Here is a 16,833-nt window from a genome sequence, read left to right as displayed (position 1 = left end):
CGCCCGGCGAGCTGCGTACTTACTTCCCGAGCTCCTCGAAGAGCTGGTACTCGTCGGTGAACCTGGTGCAGGTGGCGGTTGAGGCCATCATGGGGACGGGCGGCCGCCGGTACCTCCGGCGGCCAGGGGAGGCGAGGCGGCAGAGGGGCTGCGCGGTGGGCGAGGCGAAACGATGCGAGGCGAAGCGAGGCGAGGCTCCGCGCCGGCTTCTCCTCCCCGCCGCCGCCTCTCGTGACGGGGCTGCCTCCTCCCCGCCAGGCGGCTCGTCCCCGCGGCGCGGCTCTCCCCTCCCCTCCCCTCGTCCCCACCCTCTGGGAAAATAAATAAATAAATAAATAAAAGCGCTGCGACGGAGAGGCGGCACCGAAAGGGAAAGCAAAACCGGGGCGGGGGGCGCGGCACAGCCGCCGGCGACGGGGCGCCTCGGCCCTACGCTCTCCCCTCCCCGCGAACAGCGGGGCCGCCGCGCCTCGCTCTGCCCCGTCTCCCGGTGCCGTGCCTCCCCCTAGCGATCCGAGCCCGCCGGCCGCGGACGCCCCGTCGCGGCTCTCTGCCGCCGCCTCGCCGCCCGTCGGGGACGCTGCGGCGCGGGGGCTCCCACACCGCCCTCGGGGAACCGCTCCGCACCGGAGACGGCGGCGGGAGGCGCGCGCCGCCGCTGGCCCCGAGGAAACGGATGCACCTGCGCCCCGTTCCTCGGCGACCGCTGACGTCACCAACCGCCCCGCGGGGGCGGGGGGGCGGCCGTGCTCGTGGGCGCGCGCGGCGGCAGCCGGCGGGAAGCGCGACCGCGCGACCCCCCCCCCCCCCCTCTTTCCTTCCCGCCCCTCGCGGTCGCGTGGCGTCACCGCGGCCGCGTGCGGGAGGGGCGGCGGGGCGCGGGGCTCCGCAGCCCGGGGTGGGCGTGTGGGGAGCGGTCCGGGCGCGGGGCTGCGTGCTGCGGGTGGAGGGGAAGGCGGCCGTGCGGTCGCGAGCGGCCGCCGGGGGGCTTTGACCTTGGGCTCGTTCCTGCGGCGGGGAAGGGCAGCTCCGCGCGGAGCAGCTGGCGGCCGCCACGAGCGCCGAAGGAGGGCTGGACGGCCCGCGGTGCGCGGCGTGAGCCGAGAGGGTCCGAACGCGGTTGTGCGAGGAGTCCGCACCGCGCTTCGCTTGGAAGGGTTGGGAATGCCGTTGTAACGTCACTGAGAGCCGTGCTGAGAATGCTGTTGGGATAACGCGTCTGTGTATGGGAAATTGCGCGCCCAGAGTATCAACGTGTCTGGTTTTATATTCATTTCATCCGCAAGATTTCCTGTCCAAAATATTTAAAGCCAAAGCAGCAGCTGCAGGTGAAGAACGGCTCATGGTGGTAACTGCAGCGTTCTTCACAGCCCAAAGTCTCTTTCCCAAGTTGGAAATCATCACAACTTGACTGAAAGCCATCCCACGTGTGGCCGCTTCCACACCCGCCACCAAGGCAGGCGCTGATACACGCGGCCACACTCCCAGCCCAGGCCCTGGCATGGCTGCTCGCTCTGCGCCGGGCACGTCGTGCAGCTTTGCTGTGTATCCCTCTGCTACACGCGGTGGAGGTGTGTTAAGGAATGAGTTACATTAACATCTGCGCAGTGCTTTAAACGTAGCGCACCGGAGATGTCAGCTTGCATTACAGCCAGAGCCGTGCTGCGGCGGGCAGCCTGCAGCGCGGGGGTAGGCGAGCAGCTCGAAGCACCCCGCGCTGCTGTGCCGGGAGGGACACGCGCCATGCAGGTTCCCGTTAGGATCCGCAGCTGAGACCTCGTGCTCGTGGCAGGAGTTAAAAATCTGGCAGCTCTTCCCTCAGCTGATGCGGGATGTGAGTGCACGCAATGTGAACGCGTGAGCCTGTGCGCAGCAGCAGTTCTCCTCCTAGCGAGGCAGCTGTGTCGTGTAGAAATGGGCTGCGTTCATGGCGTGAAGGAGCAGTGGAGGAAGGCTGTGAAACTGGGGAGCCAGTAGCAAACATTTACTCCCCGGTTCCTCTTCGGGGGAGAGTTGTGTGCAGCAAAAAGTACAAAAAGACGGGGGGATGTCTCAGTTTTGAACAGCACATTTACACTGGAGCATGAATGAACTGCTGTCAGATCAGCGAAGGGAATATGCACAAAATAGCACAAGGAACAGAGGCATGTTTTCAACGCAGGCCATTCTGTGACTCTGTGATTCCGTGGCATTTCTTAGACCCTTCAACAGAATTGCAACGTGTGAGTCGTGCATAATTTTGTATTAATCTCCATAAATAACACAATCAGCAGGACTGAAGCCCCGGGGTTGCGTGATGATGTGCGTATTTACGGAGGCACATCCGGCAGGCTGCTGATGCATGTATTCCTAGGCACTCAAAAATAAAGCGTATTCCCCCGTCCTGTCTCATTTTTTTTTCCAACGGTTCATCCTGACAGTGGGCATTTGCCCAAAGTATCCGTTGTGACTGTGCCATCAGATAATGTTCAGAAGAAATTACTGAAGTCCATTCACTCTCTTTTCCTGCTGGAGTTCTGTTTAGTAATGATAATAAAAAGAGTGCACGATCCAAACAGACAAAAACAAACAAACAAACAACAACAACAAAAAAACAACCCAACCTTCTCCTCCACTTCCCAACCTGAATGAATGGATAAATAAATAAATAAACGAAAACTGAGGGGGAGCCAAGGAGTCCTAAGAGCAATATCCACTATGAATTTTATTACAGGAGTTCAGGAAAGAAAATAATTGTTTACAAGATCAGTATCACAAGGACTTGGAGAATGTCCAGGGGAGCAGATACGGGGGAAATGATGAATAGCTTGGAAACACTTGAGCTGGGAAGTTTTCTTCTCGTTACAGCAATGCTCCCTTAGATGCAGTTCTCTCTTGAGCTGAAACAGAACCGTACTTTGTAGCTGCTACTTAAGTCCTCCATAAATTCTCCAAGCTTTCTGAGCGGAGCAGAGCCTCCACCACGGCAGCCAAGGACCTGGCCCTGTCGGTGAGCTCTAAAAGCTGGCTCCAGGTTCAGGTTTCCCTAAGGCCGCAAAAGTAGTTCATCTGTGGTTGCTCTGGTGGATGCAGAAAGTCAGACCTCCATAATGAACCAAAAAAAGGCTTAAAGAAAATCCTAGAACGTGTTTCTCTTCTCCAGAAAAAGAAATATTAAAAGAGAATTGTAAATAGCTGAAGTCTGTAAGAAACGGAATAGCTGTTCCTCCGACGTCTCTGCAGCTTAACAAAATGTTACAGCCCAGTGGAACAAGCACTTAATTTCAGAATCTGAATCAACGTTTATTGTGGCAAAGGAAATGGTATTTTTGTTAAAAGTATGCTATTCGTCAGGGGCTTTCCTGTATATGGCTTTTTTATTCAGCCAAAGTGAGGCTTTCATTTTATTTCTGGTCTCGCAAATACAGATTTTCTCTCTGCTTGCATTTTGAAGGAGTCAGAGAGCTTTTGAAAGGTCATTCATGTACATTCATTATGAGCTCTGCTACGAATTCTGTATATTTAGCTCACGGACAAATTGAGTGGCCACTTACAGCACAGGTCTAGATGGAAAATGGCCTTGATTGATACCTGGGTAACCATGGGTTTAGAGAAATACTGTTTAGGACCAGATGGTCTTGAATGGCAGCCCATGGTCCTTCTCAGGTATTCTTGTGGCAAAGCTTTACTGCCTCAGGGTGAACGAATGTGAACACTGATGCAATTACAGGTGCATATGACAATAAAGCCAAAGAACTGTAATTTGATCAATAAAGTATACATATCTTGTTGATACAAAATGTGACCCAGATTGGCAGAACTCACTGGCCAGCGAGCAATGGTCTCCTTAGCAGCACAGTGAAAGTACCTCTGCCTTGTGCTGCTCTAGAGAGGCCTGCCTGGATAACGCCTGACACCCAGCCCTGGTTGGACCAGGAGAGTGGTGGTGGGCACCAAACAAAAAGGAGGTGATGGAAGCTGAGATCTGTGCAATAAGACAACAAAGCTCAACATTTCTTTTAACATGATCAGCAGGGAGAGGGCAGCGGGTAAGAGTACAATGGGAAAGTCAGAGGAGAGATTCTGAACTAAAAACAAAATAGAAAGGAAAAGTGCTGCGTGGGAGAGAGGAAGGGAAAGATGCTAGACAGCAGATAGAAAGGGGAAATCAGTGCAACAGAGCTGTGGCTGATGGAGTTACATTGGTTGTGTAGTGGGAAATGAGAAAAAGGACAGTAAATGAGTTTTGTAATAGGAATGGAGAACCACAGACAGAACAAAGGAAGAAGACAGGGAACAGAGACAGAAAATGTTATTTTAAGAAAAAGGAATAAGTAAAGGGAAACTGAAAGAAGGTCAAACAGTTATTGGTGTCAGGAACAAAAATGATCAATGTGAAAGCGTATAGAAATATGAATACGTGAAGACAGTGGAAAAAATGGAGAGAGGTTAATCAGAATATCACACAATTATATGGGAACGGGGAGAGGTGTAAGAACAGACAAGAGAGGATCAACAGTAAGAAATCACACAGGATAAGATATCTGGGTTTGCAGTTCACTGTAATGGTTTGGCACTCAATCAGCTGGCTATTAAAGTACTGTGACTGCTGAGTCTGAAAGGGGTTCACTTCTGCCTTTTCACATTTGGGTATGAAATGACCCCATGACTAACTGCAGACAATGCTGGGAAGGCGCGCTCTGAGGTGGCAGAAGGGGAGAGTTCCCCATGGGAAGAAGGAGCAGTTTCTTCCCAAAAAGCTCCACTTGGGGGCTTCAGCTCAAAGTCAAGGCTAAGCTTTCTGTAATGGCTCTTTAACAGGAGCTTGCACAGGAAGGAGTTTTGTAATCGATAGACCTCAATGCATTTACATATTGCTGCAGAAATACTAATTTGGAACAGGAGGCACGCAGCAACAGAGACACTCAGCTGCTCTTCCTGTATGCTCAACTCCAGCAGACCAAAGTGAGCTGGAGGCAACAGATGTCAGGTCAGCACTAAGTTATCTGTTGTGCCATTGGTTGGACCGCTTTCATTTCCTCATTGGAGCTGCTGCTTTTCTAAATAAGGATTTTGGTGGGCAGTGACTCGGGTAGCATCACCTGGTCAGTATGGTGAAATCACTCAATGTAGCCCACTTGCTTTCATTTCCAAGCACTGATTGTGGCCCATGGTGTGTCTTTGTGCCTTCTGCAGGAGCAGCTCCCTCCCAAGCACCTTCTGGTCGAGATCCCCAGCTGCCATCTCCGGAAAGTGGGGCCAGCTGCAGCCACCCCAGGTCTCACCGAGTTGGAAAGAGCTGAGATGGAGTTGCTGAGAGGTCTGACTTAGGGCATGTTTTCTTCCCATGGGGAAGCTCTCTTGCTCAATCCCATGCTGCACTCGTTCCACCATGTGTGCATAAGCACTCAGAGAAATAGATCCTTGAAGGTTCCCCAAAGAAAATGAATTATTTACCCATTATTTACACTCTTGCCAAGCACCTTACTACTCAACTATGGCAGTGTGTGTGCTTTCTCTTATTCTCCTGCTGGAGTGCTCCTATGTAGGATTAATTTACTCTTCAGTGAAGCAGAAAGATGTTGGCAGAATAACTGATTTGATAGCTCAGTGATTCTGTCATGCTCTTGTTATGCAGGGGACCAAGTCTTCTCTCTGGCCTAAAAAAGCATTACTCCTGACAGTCTAGGAGACACTGCAGGCCATTTGCCTCCTACCCCTAGAAGCACCACAGGGACAACTAGGTGAAAAAAAATTATTATTATTATTATATTTTGGTGGCAAGAACAAAACTACCAAAAATGAAATGTTTTAATTTGTCTGCATTGGAAAGGGAAAAAAAGCTCTGATGAGATACAAGTTTCATCTCAGAACTTGGAACAGTATGGTTTTTATCTTCATTTGAGGCTATTTTTAACTGAGAATGTTCCTCTAAAATAATGCTTATGAAGAGGTTTGATTCTCTTTAAGTCTCTTCAATTTTGAGCTGAGTGTTTATTTATGAACTGCTAGCAAATAATATAAAATAAAATAAAAGCTACACAGCTTTCCATCAATGCAAGAATTATTCCAATTCCAAGAATTACACATTTTTTCACTGAATGGCATGACACTGATTTGAATGAGAGATGTTAAATTGAAAAAAAAAAAAAAAAAAAAAAGAAAGAAAGAAAAGGAGAAGGAACTGCTGCAGGCTGTGGATGAATTACTCAATTGAGTAAGGACTAGAAGAGCAAAACACAGAAGAGCAAAACACAGACAGGGACGCAGAAGGTTGCTGTATAATGCACTTAATGACTGAGACCTTATCAGTGCCAAACCAGGAATTCAGATCCAGTGACAAAGTCAGCAAATACCTCGCAGTACCATGCTAAATCTTCACATCCAGCTCGAAAAGACCAGCAATTTATAGAAAGGGCTCAGACTGTCTCAATGTTTCAGTAGTTGTTACAAGCTGTAATACTTAGGAACATTACTGCACAGCTGCAGTGTGTTTCTGAAAAAGGGGAAGGGATGCTTCTCTGTGAAACAGTCATTTAGCAGCTGGTTTATTACTGGTTTTGCTATCAGTTACCTTTCTCTGCAGGCAAATCACCATTTCCCTTTGAGATGAATAAGGATGTATCCCAGTACCTACTAAAGGTAAAAGGGGTTTTCTTTCCCTGCTTTCAGTGGATCTCCTGGTGAGCACTGTGGAGATAAAGCTTTGATGTGTTAGGCTGTCAATATTTTTAACCGGCCATGTTGATAAGACTGCTGCTGAACCTCTGTAGTATTTCGTAGCAGGAAGACAGAAATGATTTCTCCAGACTGACTTCTCTTCTGGGTACCACAGCCACAAAAGCATTCGGAGTGAGTTATTCAAGACCTCATTAGACTAAACTGCCTACACTTATTTGCTGCATACAAGATTCAGGAGCCGATATCTCAAATGCTGTCAATAACTATAGATCAGGGTGCGCACACACACATGTACACTATTATGTTATGGTTAGAGAGTACAGTGGGGAACAGATAAGCACAAAAACAAAAATTAAGAAAAATTTTCATATATCAAACAAACAAACAAACAAGCAAAAACATTGATCTTACTGTCCATAATTAAATCTGAATGATTCCAAGATGCTACTAAAGTGACCTGGATTTTCATCCCAATCAGCTGACTAGCACAGTTTATGTGTAATAACTCTCAGACTTCCTTTGCTCAAAGTTTCCAGCATTAACAAAAAAAATACTCTGGTCTGAAACATACATAAATATAGAAATATCTGCTACAAATGTATCTGAAACAGCCATAGACCCAGGCCTTATTAAATTATTAAATTTCTCCCCAGTTTTCTTTCCCACTCTTTGAGTGGTAAAGTGGTCTCCAAGTAGAAGTCAGTCGTGAGTAAAATGTTGGGAAGATGCATCCAGCTGACAAAGCACCCCCAAGAAAAGGTAAAGGAAAAGAAACAACAAAATTTGTCTAATCAGACCCCAGAAGCTCCAGTTAATTCTGGAAAACGCCTGATGAAGACTTGTCAGAATAAGGCTATGGACTGTCTATATAAGGCTATGGCTGACAATGCTCAGGTCATTCATTCAAGCAATGAAACCAGTTCAAGGAAGACAGTTATGACAAATACAAGTAGATTAATCATTTCAGTGACACACTCACTGCTTTAGGCTCATTGCAGCTTAACCTAGCAGAGCTGCAGGAGGCCTCAGGACTCCAAAGTGTGAGCAGAAAGCCCAGCAGTTTTGGAGGTGTTGTGCTGGAGGTGGCACGTGTGGTGAAAGCTGTGAGAGTGGAGAAAAGCCGTGATGATGAGTGGATGCTGGCTCCAGTGTGCTTCTATAGCTTCTGTTACTGCTCTCTGGGGCTTAGGTTTGTTGGAATTATTTCTGTGGTTGCTTTCCAAATGTTTCTGGAAATTTCAGTACCAGCCTTGAGGCTCACTGGCTGGATGTTGGCATGACTCAAGAAGGAAAAATGCATCCAGAGTTTCCAGCGGGGACATTATTTTTGGTTTGGTTGTGATAGAATCTGAGGAATATATGCATTTTTTTTTTCCTGGTTTGGTAAGAGGCCTAATTGTCATGTCATCCTGTGAAATAAATTCAAGAGAAATATATGCATCTGGAAAAGTGTACAATGACAACCCCAGTATCACCAGGACTTTGAATTAACTGCATTCTGTTGACATATTCCTTGAAAGCTCACAGGTATAAATTCCAATACAAAACACAGGGATCTGCATTCTCTGCTCTGTTGTGCTCTCCATGCATTAAACAGACTGTGTTAAACAGGCATTGGAAATTGCAGGCAACTTCAAAATACTACAAACTTGCTGTGACATGCTATGCGTTGGTATTATGGATCCAGTATTGCATCTCAGTAAGAGCTAGAACAGGAAAAGAGTGAAAAGGAACAGAAGGGAGATGATGTGCTTCAGTCATTCTTAAGTCACCCAAATAAATGCCTGTTGGTATCACTGCCATTAATCCCCCTCGGCTGGTCTAACCAGGGACAGAGGAGATTCAAAGACATACAGTGAAGTTCAAGGCACTTCATTTCATTTGGTGGAAATTGTATGTAGTTGTTTACGTAGATCTGGACCTTAATGTTTTTTGGTGATTGTTTTATAAATATGTGCAGGCACTTCCAAAACAAACCAGGGAGGTGACTGGAGTAATTTCTTCTGCAGTACATTTAGATTCAGAGCACTCTGCTGATGGAGAAAGAGGGAAATCAGTTACAATACACCCTGCTCCCCAACAAAGACACTCCCAACACTGGAGACTGACTGGCTTTCCGAGAGGAGATGAGGTCAGATCCAAGTAGCAGTGAAGTTATTTAGAGCTGAGAAAAGAAACACGTTTGAATTTTAGGGTGGAAATAGGTCTATGTTGAGGTTTCAGAAGCAGGGCAACATTCTCAGAGAGGTGAGAAATGGAAAATATTTTCATGGCAATAGTTTGGGCAGGCTGAACAGACGGAGGGAGAAAAGTTGTGGTCAGAAGTGGCAAGAATCTTGAAACAATCAGTGCATAGGCTAGTGTTGAGATGGTGTTGATTGGGAAGGGAGAGAGAAAACTGTTTTAAGAAAAACACAGTTGTAAGGTTTTAAAAACAAGTGGAGGAGGAATGGAGTAACTGGTTTAGTGACCTAGTCAGCAGGGAGTGCTAACAGTAAGAGAAAAGTGAATAAGAGTAATGGTATGTACAGCTCCCAAGCAGCTGGCCTTCACACCAGTCTAACTTTGTCAGAATGCTATTTCCTACCTCTGTGCACATTGCAATCAGCACAGTTCAGAATACTCAGAGCAACAAATACACACTTACTTACTGACCCAAAAATGTAAAGTTAAAGGGATTCCTTGAATTAAGGGTAGTTCGCTGGAACAAAACTATTTGAATAAGGGAAGTTTTGGCTGCCTTCTCCAATAGGTATTTTGCAAAATGCAAATGAGTAGCAAAGAAACTCCTTTTCTTTCCTTTTGTTTTTGTTATACTCATTTGCAAGTGTGCCAGCAGTTCCCAGCATTTCCTTACTGTTATCTCCAGCTCCACAGAACAGCTACTGTTGTAGTGATCTTGATAAGGGTGCAGCTGGCAATGTGACCACTACATATCAGTTGTATGTAACGTGATATTTGTTCTCCCCGCTTACATGGTACAAAAGGCTACTGTAATGATCTTTCCTGTTCTCTATTTACAAAGCAAATTAAAGATGATCCCATCAGTCCTTTAACTTTACTTCCTTCCTTCTCTCCAGCCATACCTTGGACCTGTTGTGCCCAGTGATGCCTATTGCTTCCACTGGGTCATTTCAGGGCAACTGTTTTCAGCAGCCCGGCTCTGCAGTATTCCCTTGCTTGCAACACAGAGAGAAATTTCAGTGAGACATCTGACCAAATGAGAGCATTTTCAGGTGTGGGGCAAAACCAACAATTTCAGTGATTATTTTGCTCATCATCATTATTCAGAATAAGGGTGGATGAGCAACTGGATGGCTTACAGAGCAAGGGAAGGAGGGCAGGCCTTTATTTTACAGTCATCCAAATATAGTCTATGCTGACAGCGACTGAAGCAACCCTTACGTAATGGTGCTTCACCAAGTGGAATAAAAGCAGGGGTGAACTCAGCATCACTCCTGTCAGACAGAAGGGAATGGCATACATAAGCCTCCTTCACAATTGGAATTACCAGGTAGCTTTATTGGATGCCTATTTGGAAAGAGTAAATAGTAAATAATTAGCTCCTGCAGCTCTCTGAAGGCACATATGTGCAGAGTGCAACCTGAGAAGCTCAGAGCCTGCAGCGTGCTGGGTCTGGGTGGGACTGCCAGCCCCTGTTTTGGAGATTCCTGCAGACAGAGTTGTTGCAAACTGCTTTCAAAAGCACTGTCTCACAGGAAAGCTCTTTAACTCAGCCTGAGGCTTTATCAGGATTACAGCACTATCTCTCTTTCAATGTATTAGCACCAAATAGATTGCACAAACCAGCAGGAAGTTTTCACACTTGGAGCTCAAGCTTTTCTCCTGGAACTGAGGAATATGATGGATGTGCTGCCATCAGTTTATTTCAAGCAAAACTGATAGCCAATTGAGAGCACAGAAACCTGCTGAATTAAATTCATCTCCTTAATGGTATTTAAGCTTTGGCACAAGTAAATATTTTTTTAGCAACTATTATGAAATATAGAGTCATTAATTCCCCCAACTAATGATTAGACAAATGCAGTATTTTCAATTAGGATTTATGTATACCTTTGCGAGTCATTTTGTCTGTAAATACAGACTTTGCATTCATCACTAGAATTATTCAGCCTTTTTTTTTTTTTTTTTAATCTGCTTCTTTTTTCTTCTCAACATGTTACCATGCCTCTGTAGAAGAGCACCAATGTCTTTACAGCAGGAGCTTCATAGCTTAAGATCAGCTTTTTCCCTTCCCTTGGCACCAGTTTGGAGAGAAGCAACCCCATTCTCATAGCCCACATCCAGCTGGAGGTGGGTGAATGGAGATACACGAACATTCAAGACCCTATCTTCCAGCTGATACAAGATGTAGGTGTCTGCCTTCCCATCATGATTTCTATCCAGCAAATCTTTCTCATTCAGAATTTTGTGGAAGTCTTTTCATTTGTTAAAAAAAAAAAAAGAAAAAGAAAAAGAAAACAAAAAAAAAGGTATTTCTCTTAATTTTCATCTGTGGTTCCTCCTTCCTAGACTATGTACCACAAGGAAGAAAAAAGCACCTAAATAGCTTGATCAGCCTGGAAGGCTTCTCCCTCCCAGCCTTAAGTCACCCCGTATTCACAACCTTGCTAAGTGTTTCTTCCTTTTTATAACAATACCAGAAGGCCCAGGAACAGGGTGTTGTGGGTTTTTTTTAACTTTCTTAGATGGGTTCCCAAAATATCATCAAAATGATCTCACAAACACATAACCTACTTCCACACGCAAACAAGCAGGCTGGCTACAGAATTATCAGTGAAAATTCCTTGTCCAGAGGTTCTAGTTCTCACTTCTGTTTTCCCTCATGAATTTGGCCATCAGCATTAAATTCCAGAATCAATTAAAATATGAACCAACAGAGGAAACGAAGTATATAAACCCTGCAGAAAATGGTGATAGAGGTCGGTAGGCAATAATTATATACACTTACCAACAAGAGAGCTTGGTCTGTCATACAGGAAAAATGCTGATCAGCGCATTATACAGAGAGCTGCTTGTAGCTAGATGTACCCTCACTGTCATTAGGTGCAGGTGGCATCAGTCTCGCAGAAAGTTGGCAGTACACCGAGTAGAAAACCCACTACCACCCTATTGCAGAGGGGGAAAAAAAAAAAGGTGACATCAACTATAGGAATTAAATCCCCAATTTTCAACACCATTTAAAAGTAGCTGGCAAATATTTCTGAGGTATTTTAAACAGACAGAATGAAAAGACTTAGACAGTATTTAAATTATTTTAAAAGTTTTTGAGGTGTTTTGAAAGTGTAAATATAAACCATTATAAATCCAACGTTATTGAGAATTGAGAAATCATAGCATTGTAGATGAATGTCTGCCTGATGAGCTCTGTTCTGCTGAAATGGGTGACAGGATCTGTCTGTAGTCTGTTTGAACCCTTTGGTACTATCACAGCAGAAACATCACAGCATGACTGCTCTGAGGAGCTGCTCTATACCTTCTCACACAAGTGAAATTGCAAAGGGGTATTAACAACACAGACAAGCTACACTATCTCTGAAAAAACGCATTTAAAAAGGAATGTATATTTCTTCTGATGCATAGGAGTGGGAAAGCTTGCTGATACAGCGTTACAGAAGATCCTGTATTATTTGCCACTCTGAAATTTCAAAATATTCTGCTTGAGTTAATAGTCTGTAGAAGAGATTCTGGTTGTTGATAATTGACAGAATACATGTGGAAGATATCTGGACCACACAGATTCCTGTTGGGTATCTATAATGTCTTGTTCCTTTGTACAGCCACTGGTTCCTCAGTTATCACAGCTTTTTAGGCATGGTGCCATAATTACATCAGTGCTGGTACATTGTCAATCAGATACGATCTCTGTAAGACCTTTGACTACTTCCTCTGGGTGCTTTAACAATCCAGGAATTAAAGTTTTCCTTTATATATGTAAACTGCTCCTTACATATTCTGGATATATCATTGTTTTTATTATCACTCAGGCAATAAAAAATGACACTGAGCTGATAATAACATGGAGCCAGCATGGCTCAGTTAAGCATCTCTGGTTGCCTGAAAAAGAATGAGAAAGAGCATAACCCAGAAGGTCCTACCAGCTATGCAACTGCTGCAGATGACAGAGGCAATCCATGTGATGGCATGTAGAGATCTAGCTGTACATTGGCTGTACCTGGTCTCCTGCAACACAGGGCACGCTCCTGTACCCACTGCCTGTTTCAAGGGCTAAATCCCTTTATGTGCATGTCATATGCCACTGCAACATCTGTCTTTCATCCTGTATTGCTATTACTGCTCTTATAATTTCCTGAAGTTTAAGAGGTGACTCAGGTGGAAGGAACTCACTGTATTTCTCTGCAAATACATAAGGATGTGTATTTGTAGACAGATATATGACATGCTCCTTTGCTTACGAGAGCATCTCAGGCTGATTCACTAAGGAAGTCGTTCTGGAAAGACAACCTCGAGTTACCTCAGCAACAAAAGGCTATAGATAACACCAATCCAATAACAAGAACTGGCACAGTGCATGTCGAGAAGTAATTTCATGGTCAAAAATTAAACTAAGAGGCATTACGACTGTGTAGCATTGGCCACAAATTTTCATCTGTTTAAGTATTAGATACATATAACTACAAAACTTCAGGAGAATGCTTTGCCTTCTTCTCTTGGTCTTTGTATGCTGCCATGTTTGATTATCAAAAAGAAAATATCCTCACAGCAAGCAGCCAGTAGTTGGTTTCATCAGTAAGGAAGTCCTGGTGCAGTACATTGCATCAGTGATGCTACAGCCTTCAGAACAACCCAGAATAGGACCGCAATGGGCCACTCCAGATAAAAGCTTCTCTCCTAATGGACTGCAATTTTCCGGCCTTCCATAAAGGTGGGAATAAAATGCCATCCTCATTTGTTTCTTTCTCTCTCTTCTTAAAAAAAAAAAAAAAAAAAAAAAAAAAAAAGTTACTTTAAAAATGTCAGGCTGTATAGGTACATCTGTACTGTTATTAAAAATAAAAGTGCAGATCCGTGCCTAATACTAGTATATAATTTTTGTCAGCATGTGTCATAGAGAACTTTCTGCTAGTTCTTTTTTCTTAAACTATAATTCTGTACGTACCAGATCTCATTCAAAGGCCATTTTTCAATAGCAAAACTTTCTGTGATTTCACAAGTCCCAGAAACAGGCCCACTTTGAATCCTTTGTCAGTATTTGCACGGCAAGTATTAAAGAAAGTTACTTTAAAGAACGCCTTAGAACAGCAGGTCAGTTGAGTGATTCACTTCCTGCTCATATCTACTAGAGTTCAGGTAAGTGAATTTTTCTTCATTTTCTCTTTTTAATCTTTGATTTTTGAAAGATTGGTAATTATTTAGCCTTTGCTTTGTGCTATGTACTGCTAACCATGGATTTGTTTGGGGTTTTTTTATGTTGCTTTTAGAAAACAAAAGGTGTCAAACTGTCAAACCCAAACTAGGTTTTATAAGAATGCCATTATATAACCATCCAATTAGTAGCTCATTCAATGCTATTAATAGCAGCTGCCACATATAAATAATTCAAACCATTTTGTGTAGTGTGACAAAAACCGGCAAGAAGAGGCTTCATATTAGTTATTCATTCTCTGACAAGAATAAATGAACTTAATGGAGATATAGGGGGTGCAGAGAATTGATGTACTAGCGGTTGCCAGATTGCTATGTATTAATATACTGTTTACCTTTCTGTTCTTCCAGATTTTCAGAACCAGTGCAATCTATTTGTTGAAGTACCAGCAGCTCAGCAGTTTTAGTCCCAGCTCTTTCATGTGACAGACTGGAAGAGCAGCTCAGAGTAGGGAGATCATCTGTAAACAGAATACAACCTTGAGCACTGATTAGCCATTGAGCAAACACTGGTCTTTCAGTGAGGGCTTGAAGTATGTGAGCCTCAGATATCTATTTTAAGTACCTCTCATGCAGAAGGATGCCAGAGACAGAGCTCGGACTGAGGTGGTCTGAATTATTCAGAAAAGGTGGAATTCTTTGAAGTGTTTTTCCCAGGAACAGTCTAAAATTTCATATTGTGTTTCATGCGTACATTAATTGTCATACTGTAATGACTTCTCCAATGATGATGATGTTTTACTGTGGTTCAACTGGAATTCTGCCCCACAGTATAACACTGGTTTTTATCATCCTCTATTTCAGCTATTTCATAATGTCAGCTATTTCTGGGCAGACATTTGTCACACTGCATCCACTCAAGCACAGATATGAATATAGAGGAATCTAAACTCTCTTTCAAAAATCTTGACTGGATTTGCAATCATCAGAAGCTGCTTCAGTTTCTGACCACAGAATCTGATCCAGAACTTTTTGTATGAAGCATATTCTGAGCGTTCAGAAATGATTTCTGTTTTTTAAAAAAGCTACTTTGATTTGCAACATGTGACCCAGTTTGATCTTAAACATTTTAAGCTCCTGAATCCCAACATGGAAGCACTGAATTCATGAAGATATTTTTTTCCATGGCCTAACAGCCTTCCATTCTTCATCAAAAAAATTTCTTTTTATCCCAGGTGCCCAATTTGACATGAAGGTGGAGCAGATTTAGCTGGTTACCTGCTGCTAAAATCCTTTCTTATTTACATTAAATTATGCTGCTATTTCTCCCTAGTTTTTGAAAAAAAAAAAAAAGAGTGTCATTTTTGTATAAAATATCTTGGCATGATAAGCTTTAAAAATGGCTGGCAGAGTAGCTGGCACACAAAAGCAGACTTCCTGGTTAAACCCAGTGAAGCAGATTCACCTTCATGTGGATCAGTCAAATGAAAGACTTAAAGAAAAATGACTGCGACCCATTTTGTTCTATTGAAAACGTGTCTCTGATGCTCAGCTAAAGAACCATATATTGCCTGAGTGCTCAAAGCTATTTATATGAGAGAAGATTGCTTTATAAGTCAGGATTTGTAGGATCAAGCTAGCACACGAACATCAGAAAAGCCCTGCTGCATCACACCAATGGCACATCTAGCCCAGAGTTTTGACTCTCAACAGAAAGCAATGCCATGAAGGTGTTGGAATACAGAGCCTGGCTGCTTTCTCCAGCTCTATGCCAACCCCTAACCACATGCACAGCTGACTTTTATAGCAGTATACATTATATATGGCATGTATAAGTAGCAAAGAAGGCATGGGAAGAAAGCAGAGTGGTAAGTCTGTGAAATTTTCCCATTCACCAAGAGCAATATTGTTTCTTAGAAAATGGCTTTTTGCAGGAAACCATTCAAAGCACTCACAGTTAGGTAATCTTCTGAACTCATGATACACAGGTTAACTTTAGCCAGCTTTACAGCTGTCAGTTTGGTAAGACACACAGACTTACGTAACCCTCAGCAGCCACAATGTACGTGTGTCTGGCATGCCCTCCTAGACAAGCGAGGTTCTTATTTCTAGAAGTGGCCTCATATGCCAGCCATCGCTAATGGGCCTTCTAGTGGAAACTGCAAGCAACGGGCTGTTCCTCAGTTTTAAATATTACTTTTCTGAGCAGCTGCAGCTCAGATGAGTTTCTTGCAAATGGAAGATGCATCACGTAAGTTTTTGGTGCCCGGAAGCTGGCTTTGTTTGCTATACATACAGCACTGTCAGTATTTCAGAGACAATTTTAAAAAATATCAACTCATTCAAGCAGCTTTTCATCTGACAAACCTGCAAGCAAAGGATTGATATGCCCCCTGAAATTCTGAGAGATAAAAGCTTTGTCTTTAACAAACCTGTCAAAGAGTTTAGGAAGGCCACATCTCGAGCACTAAAGTACACCTCTAACCTGCATTTATAATTGAACATCTCTGGATGTATGAACAACAATTTACGAATAAACTTGCCTACCATCTGTAAAGGAATAAATTCATCCATGATGTAAGATTGCCTCTTTACTTCAAAACGTGGAAACGGGACTCTGGTTGCATTGCAGCTTCCACCTTCTCAATCTCAGCTGAAGATTTCAAAGCTGAAAAGTAATAATATACTTATTTCACTCTGAAACTTCTAACTTGAGGAAAAAAAAGTCCCTAAATGATTAAAGCAAAATAATTCTGTGCATCTCTTTGCCCTTCTTGTAGTCATTTTCAAGGTATGCTCTTCTCAAAATGGAAAAAAAAAAAAAAA

The 16,833-nt window shown here is 43.7% G+C and overlaps 2 protein-coding genes across 31 annotated transcripts in view; both read right to left on the bottom strand.

Annotated features, from left to right (window-relative positions):
* CAMK2D (calcium/calmodulin dependent protein kinase II delta) overlaps positions 1-236 on the bottom strand; it is a 157,722-nt gene extending 157,486 nt beyond the window's left edge. For all 23 annotated transcript variants that reach the window (XR_005859129.2, NM_001039300.2, XM_015276279.4 and 20 more), the window contains exon 1: positions 24-236. Coding sequence is in view for 22 of the 23 variants with exons in the window: in NM_001039300.2 (NP_001034389.2) it covers positions 24-91 (68 nt within the window). In the remaining variant the exon portion in view is untranslated. The remainder of the gene's footprint in view (positions 1-23) is intronic.
* Positions 237-2,677: 2,441 nt separating this feature from the next.
* The window catches only part of ARSJ (arylsulfatase family member J), a 90,667-nt gene continuing 76,511 nt past the window's right edge, over positions 2,678-16,833 (bottom strand). For 2 of the 8 annotated variants that reach the window (XM_046940580.1, XM_046940576.1), the window contains 5 exons: positions 16,555-16,675; positions 14,403-14,528; positions 13,404-13,610; positions 11,633-11,790; positions 2,678-11,099 (listed from right to left, as the gene is read on the bottom strand). The gene's annotated coding sequence lies outside the window, so the exon portion shown is untranslated. Of the gene's footprint in view, positions 11,100-11,632; positions 11,791-12,689; positions 12,739-13,403; positions 13,611-14,402; positions 14,529-16,554; positions 16,676-16,833 lie in introns of those variants that run through there. The other 6 variants (XM_046940573.1, XM_046940575.1, XM_046940577.1 and 3 more) reach the window with 6 other exon arrangements.

Source organism: Gallus gallus, chromosome 4, assembly GCF_016699485.2.
Source record: "Gallus gallus isolate bGalGal1 chromosome 4, bGalGal1.mat.broiler.GRCg7b, whole genome shotgun sequence".
In the NCBI taxonomy this organism is placed as follows: domain Eukaryota; kingdom Metazoa; phylum Chordata; class Aves; order Galliformes; family Phasianidae; genus Gallus; species Gallus gallus.
This window is presented reverse-complemented; position numbering and strand designations above follow the sequence as displayed.